The sequence below is a fragment of the Ostrea edulis genome, chromosome 4 (genome assembly GCF_947568905.1).
Source record: "Ostrea edulis chromosome 4, xbOstEdul1.1, whole genome shotgun sequence".
NCBI lineage: Eukaryota > Metazoa > Mollusca > Bivalvia > Ostreida > Ostreidae > Ostrea > Ostrea edulis.
The window spans coordinates 5,546,477-5,566,692 of record NC_079167.1 but is presented as its reverse complement, the minus strand read 5'-3'; the positions used below and the strand labels follow the sequence as shown (position 1 = coordinate 5,566,692).

The 20,216-nt window shown below is 35.4% G+C and overlaps 1 protein-coding gene across 2 annotated transcripts in view; it reads left to right on the top strand.

Annotated features, from left to right (window-relative positions):
• LOC125668853 (sushi, von Willebrand factor type A, EGF and pentraxin domain-containing protein 1-like) overlaps nt 1–20,216 on the top strand; it is a 337,072-nt gene that overhangs the window by 198,285 nt on the left and 118,571 nt on the right. For both annotated transcript variants that reach the window (XM_056161741.1, XM_056161742.1), the window contains 2 exons: nt 4,445–4,575; nt 18,275–18,471. In XM_056161741.1, coding sequence (XP_056017716.1) covers nt 4,445–4,575; nt 18,275–18,471 — 328 coding nt within the window. The remainder of the gene's footprint in view (nt 1–4,444; nt 4,576–18,274; nt 18,472–20,216) is intronic.

The window sequence follows — 20,216 nt, the reverse complement described above, 5'->3', positions numbered from 1 at the left end:
TTCATGATCCCCGGGTTAGAGGTTCTGACTCCAGGAGGTCAAATTCGGCATGTAGTGTTTATGTATAAAACATTTAAGTAACCTATTTTTAATGCTATTGATTCTAAATATAAAACTAAATTGATATCTAAAAAGAGCAGTTTGCCCTCTGCCAAAATTGTAAATTTCACTATCCCAGCTAGGGGTAAGGGTTTTTGTACCAGAGTTGGCGAAATGGTCATAGTGATTAAAAGTCTTTCATGTGAAAGACTTCTTTGATTTTGCTGAAGCTTAAAAAAAACAACGAAATGCATATTATTAATTGGGAAAAGAAGAAAGGGATGTACCAAAATTGTTAATTGGTTCTGACTCAAGGACAGGTCTAAAATAGTCATTTAGTGTTAATACATGTAACATATTGTATAAAGTCTTTCATTAGCATGGACCCTTTTGGGGGCATTCGTTTTTAATAACACATCATGATTTATAATGCTCAGGTCATCTACAAGGCCTGCATGCATGTGGACCTCTTGTTGAAAATACATGAAGGTATGAACTGCAATGCTTCACATACTTTTATAAAGCTTGTTATCACTTTAATGAAAAGTATGCCAGCATGAAGCGTCACAGTTCATACCCTCGTGTATTTTCAAAAATGAAATTTGTTTCTTATATTTCATCCTATTTAATTTTAATAAGTAGACATACTATGTTTTTATACGCCCGTATTATGGTATGGCGTTCATGTCCGTCCGTCTGTCCGTCCGTCTGTTAGCTTTTTCGTGTCCGACCCGTAACTTAAATACTACAAGGCCTAGAATCATCAAACTTTGTTTGTAGATACATCTTGGGTAGAAGGTGTGTCGCACATTAAAACCAGGTCACTGTGACTTTTTATTAAGAAGATATGGCCATATATGGCAAAAACTTGTCCGGCTCATAACTTGAAAACTATTAGACCTAGAATCACCAAAATTGGTCAACTAATGCATCTTAGGTAGAAGGATCCATGCATACCTATCTTTTCATGGTGATATGTTCATGTTAACAATATGTGACGGGCGTATCATGTGCCGTGGCGGTGCACTTTATTCAAGATTCATACACACATTGTTCATAACTGCATTGCATTTATGAGGAAAATGGAAATGTTGATGTGAAACTGATGTGGGGAAAAAGAAATATCAACAGAGCACGTACACTGTGACAAATTGATATTCAGGCGGGGCATATACATTGTATTTTTGCAGAGTGCATTGAATAAAAAAATCAATGGGAAATAATTTATTATAAATTGTCAGCATATATCAAGAAGAATTTGAAACTGGACAACATATCACTGAGCACTTCTATTAGAACAATATGTAAGCAATTTCTTGTAGTGTGCATGCATAGAGATGATTTGGAGTTTTAACAGGAATGTGAAGTATATAATGAATTTTTAAAAAGTGTAAAGGGAAAATCTTCAAAAAGAAGGATATTTTCACTATGTAATATTCTTATTTATCACCGATTCCTGTCTAAAAATAACACTGTACAACCACTATAATAACGAACGGTATTTATTTGTTTTGGCGCTCTTGGCCGCGGTGATGGTTGGGGGCTACCACAGAGCCGCCCCTTCAACAATCAATCGATCAAATGTGACGGCCCCAGATGGGCGAATTGTGCACTGGGTAAACACAAGTGCACAACGTCACCAAATGCAAATACAATAAATAAATAAATCAATCAATGATACAAGGATTAAGATAATCAATCAATCAATAGTCCGACAATTCAATGTCAACAACAATTCAATCATTCAATCAGCAATTCAATCATCAATCAATACTGCAAATTTTCAAGTTCATGGCATGAAGCTGCAGAATATTGGGTGCACTCCTCCATTTGAGTTGGGGTGCGCCGAAACGCCACTTGGACGTGCCACACACGCCCGTGAAACAGGAGCGCTTGTGGGACTGCAACCGCCACCAAGGGAGTGCCCAGAACCATGGTGACGGCGGCAGTACGCCAACTCAAATGGTCACCGCTAACTAGATTGCCGCAAATCGAAACAGGTCTAAGGAAATGCATTAACCCTGCCACCAATGAAGGTTTCAAGGGCACCTTGTAAATTATTCAAAAATAACTCATTCCCGAGCTGTGACAGATGCCCAATTATGTGGCCATTGAAGGTAGGTCCACTGACCCTGAAAATAACACTCGCAACCTAAACTAGATTCATGCACCTGCACTCTCCTCGAACAGTTGTAAAGTGTTCTGGGTGACCCACTCCCTCTCTGGGAAATGCACTACACCATTAAATCCCCTAAAAGAGCGTATCCATGTACATGTATTCATGCAGTCTTCACGCATGGAGTGATTGATTCTGATATGATGCGATGGCTTAGTGGGACCAATCGTGGCGTTGTAAAATCTACGGTTGAATGCCCTGCTACCGGGTTTTGTTTTGCCAAAAAATATTTAACTTGCCCACCAGGCTCTGAAGGGTAAATAACTTAATTTTATTTTTCGAGACCCAGAAGAGTAGGAGATTCATGAGTTCATCAGCCTTTTCTCGGGGTATTCTAATTTGCATTTTGATAATATCAATCTCCAGACCGAGAAATATTAAACAGGTAGTGGGTTGAACAGATTTATCCTGGTTCAAAGGTATTCCCATCTCGACACACATAGACTGAAATGTATGCATAAGGACATGACAATGGCTTGTATGCGCACTACCTGCAAAAATAAAATCATCCAAGTAATGATGAACCATTTCAATCCCTGATTTTACTATGGCCAACCATTCTAAAAATGACGAGAACGTTTTAAAAAAATTGCATGAAATAGCGCAACCAAAAGGTAAACACTGGTCAGTATAAAAACTGCCATTCATATGCAAGCCCTGTGTTTGAACTGAAGGGGTCATGTAAATGAACCAAAGCTCTGCATCAACCCTGCCCCAGTCCATAGACGGATTAGTTTCCATGCGCAAGCGAAACTGCTCGTCATAATTAGGCCAACCCTGTGACTTTTCTGCCCCCAGTCTAACATCGTGGACGTACTTCAATAATTGCTGTGTTTTATCTGGATGAGCAGCAATATATATGTCAGTAAATATGAGGAACGGATCTGTCCAGCGTTCAATAGTAGTGATTTTGTTTGATTGCTTAGGATGTGCAATGATTTGGCCAAATTTGTTGACTGAGAGAATAGATGCTATCTGCGAATTACTGCTGTCACGTACAAGCAAAGTGGCTAAATTAACAAATTCACCGTTGAGTATTTTATGTTTAGTGTGGTTACCAACATGATATGCCAATGGGGCCTGGTTTGAATTGATCATTTTAGGTAACAGTTGTGGGCCCTGATTAAATTCATTGTGCAAAATACCATTACCTGTACTCCGCGTTAATTCTACCCCAGGCTGCACCCGCTGTGGGGGTTGCATGAAAGTGATCGTTGGGCTGGACCACAGGTATCTGTGGCTGGACTCTGCCATGTGCTACACTGAGGTCAGCATCATTACTCCTCTGTGTCCTACGATTACGCCCTGTCTGTACTGCCTAAGCATGCTAAGACTGGCCCGACGTCGTGGATCAGAATGCCCCCTTTTTGATTTGGTCTTCGGCATATTTTAAAGTGATATGTATAACAATTTACGCTGCACCAATTTGAATGGCCACGCCGTTTGGAAGAATGTTCCAGAAAGGAAGTGATGTGTACGTGTCAATATATATTAGACTATTGCAGAATTAATTTCCCGGAATAAATAAGAACAAGGCCCCCCCCCCCCCCCCCCCTTCCTTTTTAGTAAAAACTGACAAGGATATAGTTACGGAGATAAATGCGCATATCCAAGACAAGCTTGGATATGCGATATTATTGATCTTTAAATTCATTTAGTTACAAGCAATATGGCAGTACATCATGACTGCAAAGTTTTCATAGCAATACATCAGCAAGGCTACAATTTCAACATCTTCCTCACTTTGGGAAGCATTGTCAAGTATAACCATTCCTTTGGGATCATAGTTCTAAAAAGGATTGAAGAAACATAATCCATATTAAAAACATCTGTAAAGGAAAATACAATGCTGTTAAACTGAAGTTTGTAGTGTCAAAGTGTACAGTCATAATGATTGCATGAAGGTTATGGTTATCACATTGAAATTCTGTAAGATACAACAATTTGTGAAACCTTCAGAATTTCAAGTTAAACTCCAAAGTAGGACAATGACTAAGGGCTCAGCTAATATCACATTAATCCATGCAGATGTATATAAATGAAATTCAGCTTGAACATGCAACTGTACCTGTAATGACAATAAAATTACCGGAGCTCAATTTTACAAATTGTTGCTTCTCAATGTCTTAGTGCTAATGTAGTTTAGTTGTCCATTAAGGGTTTTGGGTCACACAATTAAGGTAATTCAGATGAGCTTTGTTGCCCATTAACCCTTTTTATGACTTTTAGGGAAGAATTGCGATGAGGATCCAAATGATTGTCCAGGATCCTGTGACATGACAAAAACAGCAGAAACTAAAGATAAAATCAATGGCTGTGAATGTGTTTGTAAACCAGGATATACCAGCAAAAACTGTTCAGTAAGAGAATCATTGCAAATTATTTGAAAATTAACTCTCTCTCTCTCTCTCTCTCTCTCTCTCTCTCTCTCTCTCTAGCAGGTATGAAAATCCATTAGTTTTTGCAATTGGTTATCGTCCGTCATCGTGCGTTAACAATTGAACATTTTTAACTTCTTGAGAACTACCAGTCCAATTCTTTTAAAATTTAGTATGAAGCATCTTTGGGACAAGGGGGACATAAATTATAAATTTCAGGACTCCAGCACCCCATGGGCCTTATGGGCAGGGCAGAAACTGCCCAAACTTAACCAATTTTCAAAAATCTTCTGAAGAACCGCACATGTGTAAGAAAAACTAAATGCATGGTGATGTAGATCAGGAAGGCCTCTACCAAAATTGTAAATTTCATGATCCCCAGGGTAGGGGTTCTGACCCCAGGGCGGGGCCAAACTTGTTATATAGCGTTTATGTGTAAAACACTTAAATGACATCTTCTTTAGTACTATTGATACTAAATTGAAAATAAATAGATATTTAGAAAGAACAGGTAGTTCTTTATCAAAATTGTAAAATTAATTATTCCAGGGGTAGGGGTTTTGGTATCGGAATGGGGCCAAAATGGTCAGTTATTAAATGTGTGAACAATAGACATTTTTAACTTCTTTTTGATAACTATCATTCCAATTCTTATCAAATTTGATATAAATCATCATTGGGACTAGGGGGACATAAATTTTAAATTTCAGGACTCCAGCTCCCCTGGAGCCCTAGGGGCGGGGCAAAAACTGCCCAAAATTTACCAATTTTCAAAAATCTTTTTCTCAAGAACCACACAAATGTTAGAAAAACTAAATGTATACTGATGTAGAGCAGGAAGGCCTCTACCAAAATTGTAAATTTCATGATCCCCGGGGTAGGGGTTCCGATTCCAGGGCGGGGTCAAACTTGTTATATAGTGTTTATGTGTAAAACACTTAAATAACATCTTGTTTAGTGCTATTGATACTAAATTGAAAGTAAATAGATATTTAGAAAGAACAGATAGTCTTTTACCAAAATTGTAAATTTGATGATCTCAGGGGTAGGGGTTTTGGTATTAGGGTGGGGCCAAAATGGCCAGTTATTAAATGTGTGAACAATGGAGATTTTTAACTTCTTGATAACTATCATTCCAATTCTTTTCAAATTTGGTGTGAAACATATTTGGAACCAATGGAACATAAATTGTGAATTTCAGGATTCCTGCACCCCTGGGGCCTTAGGGACAGGGCAAAAACAGCCAAAAATGACAAATTTTCAAAAATCTTTTTCTCAAGAACCACACACATATAAGAAAAACTAAATGCATAGTGATGTAGAGCAGGAAGGCCTCTACCAAAATTGTAAATTTCATGATCCCCGGGGTAGGGGTTCTAACCCCAGGGTCACGGGCCAAACATGGTATATAGTGTATATGTGCAAATTTACTGATACTGTATAAAATCTAAAAGCATACTAAGGCTCTTTTAATGTTAATGCACCTATTATATTATGTGAAGCCTTTCATCAGTGTATACATTTATGAGGTCATTGAAGTTGTAAGAACACATCATGATATTGTTTTATACTTTTGCTAAATGTTAAAATTTAGCTTAGATATTCAGAACAGGAATTTTTTTCAAGATTTCATAGTCCTTGGGAGTAGTGATAATTTTTCACTAGTACTCAGTTGACTGATAAGGCCTGTGGGCCTCTTGTTCAAGGATGTGAATATTTTGGGTTCAAATACCAAACTAAGTTAACACCTCGCCTAAAATACTACAAGCCAAATTCTATTTGCAGCAACTCTTACTTGCAAATCAGAAATGGTAAAACATTTAAGGAATGAAGCTAATTTTGACCTAGTATGTTATACGATATAATGTAATTTGGTACAGTTTACGCTTTATAATCTGTGAAGCAGATTATAAATAGTGTAAACTGCACCAAGTTACATTATATTTTATAACATAGGTCAAAATTAGCTTCATTACGTAAGACTTAATGTAAAAAGACAAACTGCACTGTGCAAGTCTTCATTTATACAAAACAATCACTGAGAAATAGAAATAACTTGCACTGCGAAAGGATTCACTTAGCAACAGACTGAGGAAGCGTTGACCGAAAAAACCGCCATCTAAATGTTTCCATGCATAACCGGAGCAGGTACTTTTAACAAATTTGAAAACGCAAGGTGATGTTTTCAACGAATCCTGATAATAGAAGATATGTGTAGGCCTAATGTTAACTGCGCAGCGAAAGATCGACTGTTGAGAGGCTCCAACAGAAAGGGGTAAAAAAGGATATGTACGCCTTGTTCAACAGAAAGTATCAGAGTTATAGGCCTACTTTTTATAAATCTAAATCCGACATCACACAAAATATATCATTCATCAGAAAATGCTACATGAATTGCAGTTTCTTGACTTTATAAAAGTTTCAAACTAAATTATAACTTATTACGTGTGCAGCATTTTTCATCTATTAAATCTGACACAGTAAAATGTATACAATTCACAGAATGCAATCCACCTATCATAGATTTGGCGTGACGTCATCTAGTATATGTACATTTTGTAATACATGACGCATTATATGCTTTGATAGGTGGATCAAGCAATCCCCCAAGTGAAAATATATTTTATGATGAAAAAGCAAAGTTGCAAGTACTTATTATACCATTATTTTGCAAATGATGCTGTTGTATCAGAATTAGTATCCGACGAGTTTTTACTGTTAATGTTTTGTGAAATTATCAGTAAAAAAAAAAAAAAAAAAAAAAAAAAAAAAAGGATATGTACGCCTTGTTCAACATCGAGAAAAAAGTCAAACAAATGTATTTTATTCTGCACGGTTTAATTGTTCTGTTAAATTGATTTTCTATTTCATAGAAGGCCTACAACTTAATGGTGCTACAATGTGAAATTAGGAAGAAAAAAAGGAGTAGCGTTTTGGGTTTTCAAGGGGGCGTGTCCCCACACCAATTAAGTTACATTATACAATATAAACTAAAAAAAATTCAGCGTGTTCAGTCAATCAAATTGCATGTTACAAGTAAAATTAAATTATATATATATATATATGTGTGTGTTTACAAATAAGAAAGACAGAACTCCATTGTGATGTCACGTCTGTTTACAAATAATAATGATAATGGACATAAACACTTCATCTGTTGCTGAAATTATAAACAACTGTGCACTTTTAGAATCATGAATTCATAGAATTTGAAAAATATGTAATTGAAAGGTTTCTGACTGAGTCTTGAAAAATATGCCCACCCTCAGTCTTTGTTTGCAAATTAAGACCAAAGATATTTATTGAGATTCAGTGAATAACCTATAGATACTTTTCATTCACTTTATGCATTAAGATAATGACAGTTTTACAAGGAGGTGCTCATGATTACCGTATGTTGGGTCATAAAGAAATGTTTGGGATTCTTGTAAAAGAAAATTTTCTCATTAGTAATTAAGTAAATAGGCCAAAGTTATTCTATTTTTAGGTTTATGGATTTTTTCAACCAAAAATTTCCTTTGGGAGGTGACAAAATAAAAATAAGTTGAAACTTCAAACGAAACTTGTTTTTAAATACTTTCAATCCAGAATGTAACTTTAAAATTATGTTGAAGCCCTTATTTTATTTAAAATCACGCCCATCGGGAAGATAGTGAAATAGAGCATCCCCTATAGATTGCACCTCTTTCACCAACCGAAAAAAGTTTTGGGATAATGTGGTATCTCCAAAACATATTAAACGTACTTTAAAAAAAAGATGTGCTATTAAGGTAACTCCATACTCGCAGTTTTATCTGATACAAGTATGGAAAATGTATTTATTTCCATTCATTCGAGTTAAAACTAACAAATTATCAAATAAAATACATATGTCATTACACTTTTTAAGGTGTGAGACGTACATAAACAGAATTATATATCACCGTCAGAAAATCGCAATTTTCCTTAAACAGTGTTATCAAATTTTCATACAAACTGGTTATGACGATAGAGTAGCATTCATAACAATTTCATGAAACTGTATCTTCACAAAAATATACAAAATGTCTGTAAAAATAAAGGAAATCTATTGCATAATAGACTTGATAAAGAAATCAATAGAAACAGAGTTATTGCCCTTGGATTCAATAATTTAAAACGTATCATTGATTATTCATCTATAACTAAGACTTTTAAAATAGTTTATTTTAACAAGATTTTTTTTTACAATAACTATCGGAAAAGACTCCAACAAAATTTATGTTCCTATCACGCATAAATGTAAATAAATCATTGATTTTGCAAAATCTGATGACATCACAGGAGGGTGGAATTACTTTAACCGCCATGTTTAAAACATGTTCCGGTTTTTAGTCTCTGAAACGTTTGAATCAGTGAGATATTTTAAATGCATTTATCGGACCCAGATGCATTATAAATGTTTAAATCCTAATAATCAGGTATGAATTTTCCAGAATAATAAATGCCACAAGTGAAAAATGCTAATATTTTTATTTTCAAAAACTTAAAAAATTGGGTTTACAGTACAAGTTACAGACCTTGAAGCGTGCTACTACACCCCCAAATCGTTTTGTTTCGTTCCGTGCAAACCGTTCACCGTTCCGTGCAGACCTTCACTGTTCCGTGCAAATCGTTCCGTGCAAGAATCGTTCCGTGCATGATCAAGCCACGCCCACAGAAACGTACAGATCGTTCAAACCACGCCCTTAAAAACGTACAGACTGTGCAAGTCATTTCGGCATGGGATGTAGGACAGGTAAACATTCTTGGGAATTTGATCAATTATTTCAAAATGTCTCTACAGTGAAAATCTGCAAATAATCGAAGGAAAACAGTTTATTATAAAACCACCAGGCAGAGCAAAATCCCATACTATTTTCTCACCCTTGGTAGTTTCTACCAAGTGCAGAGGCATGAATATCTCTGCCCTCCTTATCATCTTATTATGTTCCCCAAACAAAGTTCGGGAACACATTGTTTTCACTCTGTTTCTTATTATTGGGGTCTTCTGTCTTCAGCGGAAGAACCTTCTATTATTCTATTGTTGATTTTTCACTTTTCTTAATTATTATTTTTATTCTTTTTTTTTTCCCTTACCGATTTTGTGCAGAGGATTTCTCGGAGATGGCTCAATCGATTTGCTTCAAATTTTAAGGGTTGATGCGTTGGCGTCTGAAGTTTATACCGCCGTTTCAATTTTTAGCCGAGTTGCAACGAAGTTGAACTCGGCTATTGGTTTGGTGATGCGGGCGGGCGTCAACAATTGGTTTCCGGATGATAACTCAAAAAGTTTACAATCTAATCAAATGAAACTTTAATATATTGTTGGGTCCCAGGTAAGAAAGACCCCTATTAATTTAGGAGAAAAATGGTCAAAGGTCAAGGTCACAGTGACCGAAAATAAAATGAAAATTTCAGAAAAATTTGGTTTCCGGAGGATAACTTGAAAAGTTTACAATCTAATCAAATGAAACTGATATAATGTTGGGTACCAGGTAAGGAAGACTCCTATTAATTTTGGAGAAAAATGGTTTAAGGTCAAGGTCACGGTAACCGAAAATAGAATGAAAATTTCAGAAAAATTTGGTTTCCGGATGATAACTCAGAAAGTTTAAATCCGAATCAAATGATACTTAAAGATAATTTCTAGAGTTCTTTGAGGATCCTGAGTGCATATCTGGCATCAAAAACCATTTCTGACAACACATTTATAGCTCATTATTTCTATTTTTCTCCGGACTTTTTTGTCCGGGAGTGTTCTCAGAAACTACAATAGGGATCGATATGAAACGTGCATGCGCGTGCATCATCTTTCAAAACTTAAATCTGTAAAGGACGATAACGTTTTGGTTTTTTGTCAAATTCTTTTGATTTTGAGGTTCTAGGTGTGTCTTGGCACTCCTTACAAATTGCTGTGGTGAAAACTACTGCACAGCACGTGCATGTATGTGTGCTGAATTGTGATTGGATGATTTTAAAATCACTTTAACTTCCTTATATTTGATGGAAACGTTATGAATTTCATACTGTTGGTATATGATACAATAGCCCGTTGAATAATATCAACAAAAGTGCAGAATCATACTCGCGTGCGCGTATATGCACGTGCATTACTTTCTTTTATTTCTTGGTACTGAAATGACCATATTAAACGCACTACGTGTAAATAAAAGCTCAAATAAAATGGGGTTTTTTGGGGTTTTTTTGCTATAGGTTTACAATGACATCACTTTTTAATTGGGGGAGGTTTGGGGAACATATGTAATGGTCCCCGTTACAATTAGAATTAGTTATTATTCTTTTTCTCTGGTACTTTTTTGTACTACAAACTACAAAAGGGAACGACATGAAACTTTACAGGATGATAGTATAGCGTTTGTAGATGTGCAGAACGATAGTCATTTTGTCTGCATGTGCACTGCAATTTTGGTACAAAAAATGGAAAATCAGAACATTAAAGGGATCGATATGAAACCTTAATAGGATGATAGTATATCATTTGTAGATATGAAAAATAATAGTTATTTTGTTTGCATGCGCATGCACGTGCATTACAAAACTTGTACACTAACTTTGGAATCAGTCTAACTTTTTTGTTGTTCATTGAAATGGCTTGATATTCATATCATAGGTAGATATTGAGACCCTTAACTGATCTTCATGGTCAAAATTACCAATTTGCACGTGCATGCACGTGCGCTTCTTTTTGATTGGATAATACTAAAACGTTTGTAACTATCCTATTTATGAAGCGAATAAGTTGATATTCACAGTAAATGTAAATAATACGTGTATCTATATATTAGTGTATTAAAAAATGCGCATGCGCGTGCATCGTTTTTCAAATGTACAATTTTTAAAGGACGATAACGTTTTTGTTGTTCATAAAATTCTATTGATATTAGGGGCTTAGATGTGTCTTGGTACTCCTTACAAATTGTTGTGGTTAAAATTACTGCTCAGCACGTGTGCTGAATTCTGATTGGACGATTTTAAAATCGCTATAACTTCCTTATATTTGATGGAAACGTTATGAAATTTATACTGTGGGTATATGATACAAATGCCTGTTGAATGACATCAACAAAACTGCTGAATCATAGACGTGTGCGCATGTATTCACATACAACGCTTTCTTTCATTTCTTGGTACTGAAATGACAATATTGAACGTACTACATGTACTTAAAGGCTAAAATAAAATGATATTTTGCTATAGGTGCAATGACATCACTTTTTAATTGGGGGAGATTTGGGAAACATATGTAACGGTCCCCGTTACAATTAGAACTAGTTTTTTTTTTGTTTTTTGTTTTTTGTATATAGGTCCCATTTGTCTTAATTGTTACATTTGTATGATCAAGTTTCTCTTTTTAAATAAAAAATATTTTCATCAGAATCGTTTATCGGAACTGTCTGCATAATGCAAAGACCGACGTACACCTGTGTATGACTTGTATATTCTACGCAAATTCCAAGATCCTATTTTTTTTTTACCACAATAGAGGTCAGCTAATCCATGTATTTGAAATTAACATTCATACAGAAGGTGTGAAATCGGAGGGGGCAATTGAAATATGACAAAAGAGGTGCATCTTTTCTTTCTCAAAAATGATTGCAGTTTTCTATAGGTTTAAAATTGAGGTAAATTAATGCAACACTCTAATTTAGATTGAATGTTAGATCCGCTCGCATATCTGTTGATCATTACTGTAGTTAGTCATTATTTGTTTTATCTAATATTCATTTATATGATTTATTTCTCAATCTATTTCAATCATATTTTGATTGTTTCCTTTTTGTTCTGTATTTTCCCTTCTTGCCCAAGGTGACAGGTTCTTATCGACTGGCTAATTCTATGTCTAGATGAATCCCTCTTCCCGCCCGAGAATATGCTCCAGTCTTACGAGAATTTTTAAAATCATTTTATCTGTTGTCATACAGTGTCACGTATGTAAAAATGTAAAGGTTTATTCAAGATCTGTCTTTGAAAAGAGGCCTGGAAATACAAATTGTACCCGAACGGCACTCAGATTGAATGTACAAAAATGGTGATACAGGCGCGCCTTTTCAATGAATTTAATAGAGCAATGAATAAATAAAGTTGAATAATAAATATTCCATGACGATACAATTTATGCATCTTTTTCCTCTATTTCCGAAGTTAAAAATATGCATTTCCTTTTATTCCAACGTGTTCGTAAGTCATTAAACTATTCCTTGTGTACAACTAACCCCAGGATGAAACAAATAATGCCGAAAAAAATCAAAGCGTGCAGGTCATGCCTAGCGTTTCGTGCAGACCGTTCACAACCCTCTCCCCGCCCAAAAATAGTTCATCTTTCCTGACGAGAAAGAACCTGATTCACAAACCCCAAAATATGGCCCTTAAAATATATGAAAATGAAAATAAATGTTGAATAGGAGTATTGGTGTTATAAATATGTATCAGAATCCGGGGTTTAAAAAAACATGTTAGATTTTAAAAATAGGAGCACAACTAAAGCTGTATACATACTAGAACCGGATATGGTACCGTATTTTTGCCATTTTTCACCAAAAACTGGTTATTTTGTAAAGGTTTTGCCATACTGGTTTCATCTCGCCCAAAATATTTAAAGTATTTTTATAATATACACCTTTTCAATTGACCATGAATGCAAAAATATTTTAGGGCGAGCAAGGAGCACTATTTTTATTTTTCAAAAAACGATATTACGGATTGCTGAAAAATATTTCGGTTATAATGCGCTTGTGGTGGTAAACTTGAATTTTACAGATAATATGGCTGATTTAAGTATCTTATGGAGAAAGAAACTACGTTTTTTTTATTTCGTGTCATGTATAGGTCATTTTAGTTCGGTGTTTATTTTTAAAGCAAGGGAAATTCCCTCACCTAATAATAGTTTTCGGTTGCAGCTTGTTTTTCCCTTTTACTATAGATGTTCATTTTCAATACCTAGTTGTTTTCATCTTTTAAAGTAATTCCACCCTCCTGTGATGTCATCAGATTTTGCAAAATCAATTATTTATTTAGATCTATGCAAGATACGAACATAAATTTTGTTGGAGTATTTTCCGATACTTATTGTAAAAAATCTTGTTAGAAATAAACTATTTTAAAAGTCTAAGTTATCGAGGAATAATCAATGAAACGTGTCAAAATATTGAATCCAAGGGCAATAACTCTGTTTCTATTGATTTCTTTATCTAGTCTATTATGCGATAGATTTCCTTTATTTTTTACAGACATTTTGTATATTTTTGTGAAGATATAGTTTCATGAAATTGTTATGAATGTTACTATATCGTCATAACCAGTTTTTATGAAAATTTGATAACGTTGTTTAAGGAAAATAGCAATTTTCTGACGGTGATATATGCTTCTGTTTCTGTACGTCTCTCATCTTAAAAAGTGTTATGACATATGTATTTTATTTGATAATTTCTAATGAATGGAAATAAATACACTTTTCAAACTTGTATCAGATAAAACTGCGAGTATGGAGTCACCATAAAGTCGTTCACAAAGCATCTTCATTGCATCGTTGCTTAAAAACTGTGTACAATTTTGGTAGTTTTACATTATTATCATAAACATTATCATTGAACGAAAGACAGTTACCGAAACTGTTAGGCCTAGTGACTGAAATGTACATGGCGTCTTCTTTCACTTTAGGATATCGGAAAATATTCAGGCTTCACGCAAGTATTCTTGTATGGTACTGAGATCATATCGAATAATTTTTACGTTATTTATTTTACAAAATTGTTACTACGCAGCTTTAGACTTTCAACATTCAAAATAACTGTTTTATTTAACTTAATTTTACGTACATTGGGAGCAAGTCCTTCTTTGATTTACAATACATCCAAGTTTCGGGCTGAGTATTTTAACAGTTGTGATTTACAACCAGAATAAGCCCCCAAAATATATATTAACCTATGCGTCCATTTTTTGTATATTACACTGTGATTCTCATAACGTCGACATCATGACGTTATATTGTTTTTCTGTTGAAAAACAATACAAAGTTTTAACGACTGTAAAACGAAAACTAGAAAAGATATAGTTATAAAATAAATTGTTCTATAACCTATAAATCCTAGAGCATCAACTGTGAAAGCCTCATTTATTTTGGCGAAAGGGCCAATTTTAGTACTTTGTGGCTCTGGTTCTTTCTTTAAATCATTTTATCTGTTTTCATTCACGTACACATGTATATAAAATGTATAAGTTTATTCAACATCTGTCTTTGGGAAGAGGCCTGGAATATACAAATTGCAAATGTATTTTAATGACACTCAGAATGAATGTACAAAAATAGCAAAAGAGATGCGACCATTTCATATTCAGTTTCAATGAATTTAATAGAGCAACGAATCAATAAAATTTGATTAATCAATATTCCGTGAAAATAAATTTTTTGCATATTTGTCTTTTATTTCTGAAATTAAAAAAGAATTCATTTGTTTTCATTCCATCGTGTTCATAAGTCATTGATCTAATAAGCAAAAATGGAATTTACCGCGTCGTACAAGAGCAATCATTTTAAAATTAATCATTATCATTTCTTTCTTAACATTTTTGTAATATCTAGATTGGAAACTATTTGAACCAAATAATACTGAAAAAGATCAAAGCATGCAAGCCACGCCTACAAAGTGGTCAGCGTTTCGTGCTAACCGTTCAACGTTCCATGCAGATCGTTCAGCGTTTCGTACAAACCTTTCACCGTTCCGTGCAGATCGTTCAGCGTTTCGTGCAAACCGTTCACCGTTCTGTGCAAGTGTAACGTATTTACATTCAATTCTGGGATCGTACCTGGTCAATTCCAGGGTTTGGGGTATTCAACAATAACTAATTTAAACTAATTGGTATGATTTTAGTGGACTGCCAAAATATACAAATATGTCCTAACCTTATCTAGGTTAATTATCATCAAACAGAGAATCACTATCAATCAGAGGCAAGCAATGATAAACTGGTAGTGCTAACTTAACAAAATGTAGATCTAGAGCCCAGTCGCCCTCGAATTACCCCATATACTGTAGGACGCCTTATTCAGGACGGACAGTATATGTGGTAGCCCTTCAACCACTACACTCACTGTAGGATGCCTTATTCAGGACGGACAATGAGTATAGCGGCCTGTACGACGGTCTGTTCAGCCAATGCGGACGACACCAAAAACGAACTATGGCTAGCCTCATTACTGGAGGGCAACCTCTTCGTGGCAGGCCAGACTTCTGGTGGCCTTCCAAATTCACTCTCTAACTGTAAGAACAGGCGAGGAATTGTTTATCATGAATACTGTATTAGTACACATACTCTCATCCTCTCTACTTGGCTGGGTCTTCTGGTATCACACCGGTAATTATTTTCACTATATATTACTATAGAGGGGAAAAAATCATTAAAAATCAGTTTACAAAATTGATGCCGAATAACGCAGTCAGACACGTTCTATGTTACCTATCTCGTCTGCCGACACCAGAAAAACAACACCCTACGCGGCATTTTCGAAAAAAAATTACCCGCAAACAGGACTACCCTCAAATCCACGTGTTTTTCACATGTGTGTAAACAGCCGGAGTGCACCTCAGGAAGTAGCCTCAGCTACCAACAGCAAATAGTTCCTTTGTATACACTTGATTATTTCTACAAATTACACAAAATTTCCTAATCAGGGGTACAAAAATTAAGAGAAAAGAAGAAGAGGAAATGAGAAAAATCGCGCAAGGAAAAAAAATATTTCTTTAAATATATGGAACTACAATTGACTAAGTTCATTTTGATTGGACAATTACCGGTGTGATACCTTGAAATCAGAATGGCAGTCTCGGTATTTATACACAAATGAGATCACGTGATGTAAAGTGACTAATTGAGAACTCCGCATGGTCGTACCTCAAATATCCGGAATCATTACACTACCCATGCCTCCGATGACGTGCATCCCGCATGTACAACTTGGAAACTAAACAATTCTTTTATTTTAGACAAAGGTTTAATAAACGACAGAACGATCAATTTCAAAGACATTTACAAAGAATCCCTTTCTTTTTTTAAAATTTCCCCTCAACAACTATATATTCAACTATGTACCGCTAGGCAGGACCAAAAAGTCAGCAGAATTCTGTTTGGTTTGAGGGCAAAAATCTCTCCTCTAGAGCCTTACTTAGAATTATGTAGTTACATCTGTCTACTGTTGGCAGATTTCCAAGAACACTCTGTGCTTGACCTCGCAAAGCAACGGCCAAATACATCCCCTTCTCTGACAGAGCCCATTTATTCAATTCTGCACATATATCAAAGTGAGACTTAAAATCGGCCCATGACGAACTTCCGTCAAATTTATCTGGTTTCACAATGGTGATCTGTGATTCTGTGCAGTATTCTCAGGGCGGCGAGTTGTAATGTTAGTCTCATCCATCACTGGAAAATCACGCCTGGATGTATTCGCATGGTATGGTGTGCTCGTAATAGAAATTCTATCTTGCTCACCATCATCTGCCCTACTTAAATCAGTAAGATTGTCAGGCCTAGTATATGTATTAGGTAGGGTGGTCGTCCTAACAGTTTTAGGTCTTGCGCCCTCCCGTATGTAACCTTGGTCATCTATGGTAGTCCGCCTACTTTCAGGTAATCCCGAATCTCTGGCGGCTGGCCTTGTCCGACTTTTATTTATACTAGCCTGAAGTCTACTTAGCTCCTGCTCTATAAGGCAGTCATCTCAGCATTCACATCGCTCTCAGACATAACAGTAATTTACAAAATTAAACAAAGTCGACTAAAATAAACCAAAAACAAATGTAAACTTTAATGATAGAATTTCACCCCAAATCCCGATGCTGCCACCAAATTCTGTAACGTATTTACATTCAATTCTGGGATCGTACCTGGTCAATTCCAGGGTTTGGGGTATTCAACAATAACTAATTTAAACTAATTGGTATGATTTTAGTGGACTGCCAAAATATACAAATATGTCCTAACCTTATCTAGGTTAATTATCATCAAACAGAGAATCACTATCAATCAGAGGCAAGCAATGATAAACTGGTAGTGCTAACTTAACAAAATGTAGATCTAGAGCCCAGTCGCCCTCGAATTACCCCATATACTGTAGGACGCCTTATTCAGGACGGACAGTATATGTGGTAGCCCTTCAACCACTACACTCACTGTAGGATGCCTTATTCAGGACGGACAATGAGTATAGCGGCCTGTACGACGGTCTGTTCAGCCAATGCGGACGACACCAAAAACGAACTATGGCTAGCCTCATTACTGGAGGGCAACCTCTTCGTGGCAGGCCAGACTTCTGGTGGCCTTCCAAATTCACTCTCTAACTGTAAGAACAGGCGAGGAATTGTTTACCATGAATACTGTATTAGTACACATACTCTCGTCCTCTCTACTTGGCTGGGTCTTCTATCAGAATGGCACTGACGACTGCGGATTTATACACAAATGAGATCACGTGATGTAAAGTGACTAATTGAGAACTCCGCATGGTCGTACCTCAAATATCCGGAATCATTACACAAGAATCGGTTCGTACCGTTCCGTGCAAGTGGTGTAGTAGTATGCTTCAGGGTCTGTAATATGACTTCAATTTAAGTCTTGGGACAATGTTATTTGTACATTTTCCTGATGTGTTTTGAAATGAATATAGGAGGAGATAGATGAGTGTGCCAGCTTCCCTTGTAAACATGGAGCCATGTGCACTGATCGCATCAATGGTTACCACTGTAACTGTTCAGAGGGCTGGAGTGGAACCAGATGTGACCAGCAGATTGATTTTTGTCAATCCACATCCAATAAGTGTCTGAGCGGAGATTGTTACAACTTAATTGATGATAAATACTGCAGGTAAGTTAATGACCATGTATTTTACCAATTTCTCTTCAAGTATCATGTCATTGTCAGCATGTATATAACTTTTGTAAGCAAGTATGTGTATTATAACCACACCTTAATCAGAAATGGTTTGATTTGACTTTGAGGTGTGATCAAGTTCAAAATTTATCTATTTATTGTGTGGATAGAGTCAATCAGTATTTTAAGCTCACCTGAGCGAGCTTTTCTGATCACTCGTTTTCTGTCTGGACATCTGTCTGCAAACTTTTCATACTTTCATCTTCTCCAGAACCACTGGGCCAGTTTAAGCTAAATTTGGTACAAATCATTCTTGGGTGTTTGTTCAAATGAAGGACCATTCCCCCTTCAAAGGAGAGATAATAGCAAAAATAGGGTGGGGTCATTTAAAAATCTCTGTACGTAGCATCTTTTTTTTAAAGTAGGAGAGGGGGGAGCTGGAGTTCACTTCACACTTGCAATGAAATTTTTTGCAAGTAAGAGAAAATGGATTTAGGGTACTTCTGCCCAAATCTCATTCAATATACTATAAATTGTAGGGGGGGGGGGGGGGGGGGTCATTAAATGTATTCTTCAATTCAACACTTCAAACATCAAGTACCTTTTACTATTATAGTACTTTAAAAATGAAGAGGGGGGCAGCTATTCAATCGAACTTTGCATGTTGAAAATATGGGATTTGTATGTAAAAATAACGGGAAAAGTAAATTGTAAAGGGACAGACCAGGGCCCCTGCCCACCCCGACCTCCAATTCAACACACCTGGTATAATATTTACAAAAAAAGATTTCTTCAGTAGAATACAATTACCAAAGAACTATTATTTAATTTTAGATTTTTCTTTTCTTGTAAATATAATTAATAATTGTCGAAAACACCGCAAATTTCATATTAAATTCCTAGAAAAGCAGATAGCAAACTAACTGTAAAATCTGCGTTTTGTCGTCTTTTCGTTATTTCAAGGCGAAAAGTCACTAATTATCGTTTTGTCGTTTTTTCGCCTCAAGAAGATGACAAGATGACTAAACGCCAAGCGAAAAGACGACAAACTAGGTCGCTAATTTTTTTTTACTTTTCGTTATTTCAAATCGAAAATTTCAAGACAGATTAATAACATATATTCTCATGACAAAAATAATGAAATTGAAATGAAAAATATGATATAATATTAAAAATTAGTTACAATATGCACTTGAATTCTTATTCATTTGATAAAAGAAAAAAAGTCCACAATCTGTGTGACCTCTACATCAATTGAACTCTGCTTGCATAAACTGTTTTAAAGCTTTTTCAGTTTTATATCAATTATAAAAGGAAATATAAAATGAAAACATTACATATTTGAATGTACTATAAATAAACTTTACCCTAATCACAAGAAAACTTTACCCTAATCGTGCATTAAATTAACATTCCAAAAACTTTACCCTAATCTGTAGCAAAACTTTCAGGTGGGTTTTCTTGTCAAATATGTGTAATTTAAATAAAATCTCCATTAAAAACTAACACTACCTATTTAATTGGTACAAAATAGATAAAGAACTCAAGACAGAAAACATAAATTTTTAACGAGTAAAGTGGAAACGTATTTGCCTGTTGCCATCTTGCTTTATCCTTAAGTCTGATTCTACACAGTGAGGATAGAACTGCAACAGGTGCAATGTTTCATACTGGAATATTTAGGAAAATTATAAGCATTGTCCTCTCTAGAAAACTAGACTATTTTTCAAAATGATGTA